Source organism: Eubalaena glacialis, chromosome 2 (genome assembly GCF_028564815.1).
Source record: "Eubalaena glacialis isolate mEubGla1 chromosome 2, mEubGla1.1.hap2.+ XY, whole genome shotgun sequence".
NCBI classification, from domain to species: domain Eukaryota; kingdom Metazoa; phylum Chordata; class Mammalia; order Artiodactyla; family Balaenidae; genus Eubalaena; species Eubalaena glacialis.
The window spans coordinates 95483512-95491406 of record NC_083717.1 but is presented as its reverse complement, the minus strand read 5'-3'; the positions used below and the strand labels follow the sequence as shown (position 1 = coordinate 95491406).

Below are 7895 nucleotides of genomic sequence, written 5' to 3'. Positions count from 1 at the left end.
AAATATAACCCTGAATTGTGGTGCTAATGCCACCTGGTTCAATTTTCTCTATCAGCTGACCTCAACTTCATAATCCCATACCTTATACACAGTTCTGTTAACTCCAAGAGTTTACTTTTGTAACAGGCCCTCACAAACAGTAAAGTATTAAGGACATCACTGAAAAGAAAAATTCCGTTGAGATAATTTTTAAGTGCATGACACCTCTGCCTCCTAGTCATCCTAGTTCCTTCACATAAATTGTGTTCAAGTGAGAGAATGTAATTTTATTTATTATTTTTTAAAATATTTATTTATTTATTGGGCTGTGGCAGGTCTTAGTTGTGGCATGAGGGATCTTTTAGTTGCGGCATGTGAACTCTTAGTTTTGGCATGTGGTATCTAATTCCCTGACTAGGGATCGAACCTGGGCCCCCTGCATTGAGAGCACAGAGTCTTAGCCACTGGACCACCAGGGAAGTCCCAAGAGAATGTAATTTTAATAATAAATCACAAAATTGGATGTGTGTTAGCAAGCTGGGGAAAAAACAAATTCCCGAAGTAGCAACCAGGAGGATTCCCTCCAAGCAGGACAGAGGAAGACTTTGCTTGGGAATTTGAGCAGCCCCAGAGGAAAGCTCTAAATACGCCAACATCAGGATTTCCACAAGGAAATGTCCCCGCCAGATCACTCTACATAAAGACCACAGTTTAAGAAATTCATCTGCTCTCAGAGTTTCCGTTTGGGTTTCTAATGTACCACTCTTAACTATGAGCAAACAGGCAAGCAACAAAACAGGTAGAAAAAAAAGAAAAAGAAAATATGAATTAAGTGGAGAGAAGAAAAACATTATTAAAATAGCATAAGTATCCTCAGAGCCATAAGATATTGCATTCATAAACTAAAATGGATGCTTTGAAAAAGTAACATTCAAAGAACTAGTAGAGATATTTTGAAAATTGAAACTATTAGAGCAGAAAAGAAAAATTCACAAGATTTAGAATATGAAGTCAACAATTCTCGCATAAACTAGGGTAAAGAAGCAAATAAATAGGAAACAGTGAGGGGGAAAAAGAAAGGAAACAGTCCAAGAGATCTGATAGAAATTTCCAAAAAGAGAAAAAAGTCCATAGAAAGGATAAAGTCATGAATAAAATAATTTTCAAAAGATTAGCAGATCTGGAGAATATAAGTTTGCACTCAAAAGGGATTTACACACAGAGTGCCTAACATAATGGAAGGAAACAGAGCCCATCAAAGTATCTACCTGCGAAATAGAGGAATATTGACAAGGTGAGAGAGAAAGAGAGAGAGAGACAACCAGGTTTCAAAGAAAATAATTTGAATGATTTCAGTCACATTTGGGCCTAGAAGACAGTGGAGAAATGCCTTCAAAATTTTGTGAGACGCCACTTTCCAATCTAGTGTTCTATACTTTGCCAAACTATTAAGTAGAAAGATGACAGAATAAGGTAATATTCACATATGTAAATTCTCAAAAAATGTTTCACATGCATCTCTTTATTAGGAATACGCTGGAAGATATACTCCACCCAAACAGGAAGTAAACAAACAAACAAACACTCCCTTCTTTCCCAACAGGAGATGGAACCCAGGAAATAGGAGATCCTACAAAAGAGACAGGTGAAGGGAATTAAAATGATAGTGAAGTGTGTCCAGGACCAAAGGTGGGCACAGAGAGGAACGAGTCCAGGTTGTAGCAGCCTAGAAGTTTCCAGGAAAGTTATTTTTTAGTAAGAAGAGAAAATTCGGAGAAGACCTAATGTGTTTGGATATAATAAGAAGTTTATTATACAACAGAAGGAGGCTTTGGAGTTGAATTAGTGAAGAGTACATATAAAGTTGATAGAATATGAAAGAGAGAAAATATTAGCTCAAAGTTAAACAAAATGTACAAGAAAAAGTGATCATAGTATACTGGATTCAGTCTTAAAAAAACAAAACCAAAATTTCACTCTTACCAAGTTGAAAGGGTGTGTGTGTGTGTGTTTGTGTGTGTGTGTGTGTGTGTGTGTGTGTGTGTAGTGGGGGTTGAGAAGGGATTGTGAAAAGATATAAATCCTCATCTTCCAAAAATGGGAAGTCAAAAGGTAATTTCAATGAGAAAATACAGGAAGTAGAAACATGTATAAACATGTTACATGGAGATACAGAGGTAAACACCAAAAGATCAAGTTGAAAAATTCAAAGTGGTTGCCACTTGGAAGCAGGAAGTGGGATGGTAGAAGCTTAATAGAGTCATTAGAAACTTCAAGCTTTGGGCCAGCATTTCCATAAATAACAACCTCAAATAAAGGGAGGAAAGGAAAAGGAAGTGAAAAAATAATAAAATCTGGAAGAATATAACGAAAAACGATTCTATGCCTTTCTCTATGGCTTGAATATGTAGCAACGAAGGTATATCATATTTATAATAAAAGACTTATTTTAAAAATTAAGTATATACATAAATAAACAAGTAATGCACAAACACACTGGCCTAGACAGCCTATAGTATAGTGAACATATCATTATTAGCAGCAGCTTTTGGAAACAAAACCTATTGTTCCTTTAGTTTTATCATTATGAGATTAACATTTTAAAAGGCAAAGAAGCATAAAGACATAGAAATTTTCTCCCACCGCTGTAAATACTATTCTTCTCTCATTGCCTTTCATGTGACAGTAACATGTTCTCCAATGATCACAGTGATTTGTGTACTTGAATAGTACTTTTACTTAATTGCCTGATTCTGCTCATGATACTTCTTTTAAAAATTACACTAGTTTTCTGATATGGGGAGAATTTTCACATTCTCTAAAGTTCACTTTTTTAGGTGTATTGAGTATCAGAAAGTTATAGTCTTCCTATCTTAATACAGACATAGACTTTGGAACATGACGAGACAGGTTTAAATACTAGCTCTGCCATTCAATAGCTGTGTAACTCTGCTCAGATTATATTGTATTTCTGAGTTTCAATTTCCTCATTTTAAAAATGGCAATTATAATGCCTACATTGTAGGTGTGTTATAAAGATTAAAAATAATTTGTGTAACACAGTAGGTGCTCAATAAATGATTACTTTTGCTATTAATTTAGGTTAGCTAGGAAAGGGAAAAAATGCATCTTATATCCAAATTTTCTAAAACATGATGTCTCAAATTGATAGAGATCATGCTTTTTTTTGACATAAAATACAATGGGGGGCGGTCACGTGGACGTGAGCCCTCTCTCCGGCATATTTAAAAGGCGGCGTGGACCCAGTGACTTAACCTGGCCTACACTTCATCACTCAAATGTCCCGTGGCCGTGAGTTCTTAGGTCAAGGGCAAAAGCTGCCTGGCAGCAGGCTTGATGCAGCACCAAGTGGCCATCGTCACCGGCGGGGGTACGGGCATCGGAAAGGCCATCGCGACCAAGCTCCTGCATCTAGCACCATCTGAAAGTGGCGCCATTACATTCACTGACATTCGTCATCAGCTAGAACTCAGTTAAACGGTCATACCTATCTATAAGGGATACTGGGGAATAGAATCTTTAGGCATAGTGGAGCTGCCAGAGAAGGTGTTTACAACCTCACCAAATCCTTAGCTGTGGAACAGGCCAGCAGTGGAATAAGGATCGATTGTGTTGCCCCTTGATAACAATCCATATTCTTCCTTCAGAGCCACGCTGGTGAGGGAAGATGAAAAGAATCTGTGGAGCGTGCCTCGCGATGTGTCCCACACAGAGGCAGACGATGACAGGATCCTCTACAATTTGATCGTTGTTCGTAATCAACAGGCCAAAGATTCAGAGGAGTGGCAAAAACTCAACTATGATATCTACACCCTGCGACAGATTCGAAGGGAAGTGAGAAATAGGTGGAAACGCATTTTAGAAGATTTAGGTTTTCAAAAGGAAGCAGACTCTTTGTTGTCAGTGACAAAACTCAGCACCATCAGTGATTCTAAAAACACAAGGAGAGCTCGGGAGATATTGTTGAGACTGGCTGAAGAGACCAATATTTTCCCAACCAGTTGGGAGCTTTCGGAGAGATATCTCTTTGTTGTGGACCGTCTCATTACACTCGATGCTGTGGAAGAATTCTTTAAAATTGCCAGTCAAACTTACCCCAAGAAGCCTGGGGTCCCATGCCAGGCAGATGGCCAGAAAGAACTGCACTACCTTCCCTTTCTGAGTCCCTAAGGGAGAGGCTACGAGGCAGAATGGGATTTCTTCCACTGGAACTCAACAGCCTACCAAAGTTGGACAGATGCGTGTAAAAGAGAATGAGCAAGAAGAGGGCTAGCTAAGAGAAAAAGGATTCTGAGTCCTACAAAAATCTAGGCGTTTGGATATCTGGCCATCATGAGGACTTGACCATATGAAAGTTGAGGCTGCGTTGAAACGCCCTGGTGATCTTGCATCAGAGAGTTGGCCAGTGGGATATTTCATCATGGGTGATTAGATTCCAAGAACCCATTGCCCCCATTTTGGTTTTGGTTGTACAATAAGCTCTAGCCACTAATCCTATTGGGAGAATAAGATGTTCTAGTTAATAAAATAAGATTAATAGAGCTATCATTGAACCCAAATATGGATTACCAATTTTTAAATAATTGTTATATAATATAGGCTAACACCAAAATAATACCAGGCATGACAAGACCTTTCTTTGATTTGGAAGCACCTACAGAACCTTGGAGGTGTTTGAGGCATCATTTTGAGATTATTCAGAAGTTTAGATGTACCAAATAAGAGAACTATCTAGGAGTGCTGCTCAGAAGTGAATCCTAAATAGAATGCTCCCAAGCAGAACTTCCTGCAGCTACACGTGAAAAGCTGTGTCTTCAGCTGTGCTACAAGCATCTTGAATTCTCAATGTTATTGATGTCTGGTTACCTCATTTTTACATAGTGTCCAGCTCAAGTCCACAAGCCCTTGATATTTTATCTGGGATAGCATCTATTTGACCTTTACTGTCTTGTCTTCTCTTTAACCTGTTTCCGGCTTATTGACTGAGAGTTGCAACTGCCCAGGGACCTCTCATGCAGCGTGGCCTCAGCTCCAGGACCCAGAGTGGGCACGGAGAGCCCGTGGTCACAGTGCACTGGGGTCAGTGCTCACCCTGCCAGCCTGGGGCTGAGCCCCGCGAGCCACCAGCAGCAGCAGTAGCAACTCTGCAGGCAGTGTTGCATTGAAGAAGGTCATTGCTGGACTTTCTTCCATCCTGAAGATGATGATTTTCGAAGAGGAGCAATTCTGTCAATGCAGTTTGCTTCTATCCACAGATTGAGCAGCCCAGTTTCAAAAGTTAATTGCCACCTAAGCAAGGAGCTTGCCATGAAATCAGGGTTCATTTTATTGAAAAGACTTTCAGAGCTTGTCGGATTTATCAGTAGACTGCTGAGAACAATGGCAATATTTTTACTTTTACAGATTTTACTTTTCTGACTTCAAGTTAAAAAGTAACTTGTATTTAGTCTGTGCAGGGGATTGTGACTTGAAAATTTCCCTACCCTGATTAGCTCTTTTGGTAGCGAACACAATGTTTAAAGTATTTGTTAGAGGAGATACATGTTCTCCGTTTATGAATGCTTTGCAGACCAATTTAACTCACATGTTTCAGGAATATTCTTCCTAGTTTAATAAGTAAACTAAAAGTTTTATTTTTTAAAATAAAAAATACATTTTTATTTTGTTGTATTTAGTACTTAATACCTCTCTCATGTTGTTTAAAATTAGCCTGCAGATTATTTTCCCTCACCTCTATAGGCTCTTGCAAGATAAACATACAAAGAGTGAGACAAACAAAAACAAACAATAAATTAAACCAAAAAAAAAAACCTTTGAAAATCATATTGTTTTCATCTTTGTCCTTGGAATTTGTATTTTGTCTTTCTGCCTTTTTTTGGTGTCAAAATAGATGAGATTGTTTGCATCTATGGAGAATACATTGTAACCATAGTCTTTATTTTTGGTAATGAATAAGTAAGGATAAAATTTTCTCTATGATTATAAAAACTCATGGAATTATCCAGGAAATTTTCCTTGCAAAGAATTAAAAGGTTTCTGTATTTACAAAAAAAGAAAAAAAATACAATGGAATAGTATTGGGGTGTTCTTCATGAACTGCAAGCAGCCTGTTTTCTGTTTCCCACAGGAACTGCTTTGGGGATGCTTTTAGGACAGCCTGAGTGGCATATTGGTGGTACTAATGGTATAAAGTATTGATTTGGGTTTATATTAAATGCAATTTTCTTTAAACATGGGAACCCCCTCCCCCCCACCCCCTCCAAATACACTCTCTGCATAAAGACAGAAGTCTCCACAAAATATTGAGAGGTAGAAGTAGGGAAGGGTGCATTTGTATGGGATGTTGACATCTTTTATCTATATAACTGTGTATAAGTGAATAGAAAACTAGAACACTTTAAATCTAGATTTTGCTATTAAGGACAAATGATGAAAGCAGAAAGCTGAAGACCCAAAGCTGTCAGAAAAATCTGACTAAGCCTCATTAGTCATTTAAGAAATAAATCATAAATAGATCACAATAGAAAGGCTGTCGACTCTGAGGAACTGCTGAGCATACACTTTGTGCATCTTTGTGCATATTTAAAGTGATGAAAGGGAAAAAACCTACAACCAAGATTACTCTACCCAGCAACGATCTCATTCAGATTTGACGGAGAAATTAAAACCTTTACAGACAAGCAAAAGCTGAGAGAGTTCAGCACCACCAAACCAGCTTTACAACAAACGCTAAAGGAACTTCTCTAGGCAAGAAACACAAGAGAAGGAAAACACCTACAATAACAAACCCAAAACATTTAAGAAAATGGGAATAGGAACATACATATCGATAATTACCTTAAATGAAATGGATTAAATACTCCAACCAAAAGACATAGACTGGCTGACTGGACACAAAAACAAGACCTGTATATATGCTGTCTACAAGAGACCCACTTCAGACCTAGGGACACATACAGACTGAAAGTGTGTTGATGGAAAAACATATTCCATGCAAATGGAAATCAAAAGAAAGTTGGAGTAGCAATTCTCATATCAGACAAAATAGACTTTAAAACAAAGACTATTACAAGAAACAAAGAAGAACACTACATAATGATGAAGGGATCAATCCACAAAGAAGATATAACAATTGTAAATATTTATGCACCCAACATAGAAGCACCTCAATACATAAGGCAAATGCTAACAGCCACAAAAGGGGAAATTGACAGTAACACAATCATAGTGGGGGACTTTAACACCCCCTTTCACCAATGGACAATTCATCCAAAAGGAAAATAAATAAGGAAACACAAGCTTTAAATGATACATTAAACAAGATGGACTTAGTTGATATTTATAGGACATTCCATCCAAAAACAACAGAATACACTTTCTTCTCAAGTGCACATGGAACATCCTCCAGGATAGATCTTATCTTGGGTCACAAATCAAGCCTTGGTAAATTTAAGAAAATTGAAATCGTATCATGTATCTTTTCTGACCACAACGCTATCAGACTAGATATGAATTACAGGAAAAAATCTGTAAAAAAAATACAAACACATGGACGCTAAACAATACACTACTTAATAACAAGGAGATCACTGAAGAAATCAAAGAGGAAATAAAAAAATACCTAGAAACAACTGACAATGAAAACACAATGACCCAAAATCTAAGGGATGCAGCAAAAGCAGTTCTAAGAGGGAAGTTTATAGCAATACAATCCTACCTCAAGAAAAAAGAAAAATCTCAAACGACCTAAACTTACACCTAAAGCAATTAAAGAAAGAATAATAAAGAAAACCCCAAAGTAAGCAGAAGGAAAGAAATCATAAAGATGAAATCAAAAATACATGAAAAAGAAATGAAGGAGGGCTTCCCTAGTGGCGCAGTGGTTGAGAATCTGC

The 7895-nt window shown here is 37.6% G+C and overlaps 1 protein-coding gene across 1 annotated transcript; it reads left to right on the top strand.

Moving 5' to 3' along the window:
* Nucleotides 1–3336: 3336 nt before the first annotated feature.
* LOC133084634 (melanoregulin-like) lies at nucleotides 3337–4170 on the top strand. The gene is made up of 2 exons (XM_061181443.1): nucleotides 3337–3427; nucleotides 3602–4170. Exons 1-2 carry the CDS (start codon nucleotides 3337–3339, stop codon nucleotides 4168–4170), a joined length of 660 nt encoding a protein of 219 aa, XP_061037426.1.
* Nucleotides 4171–7895: the final 3725 nt, after the last annotated feature.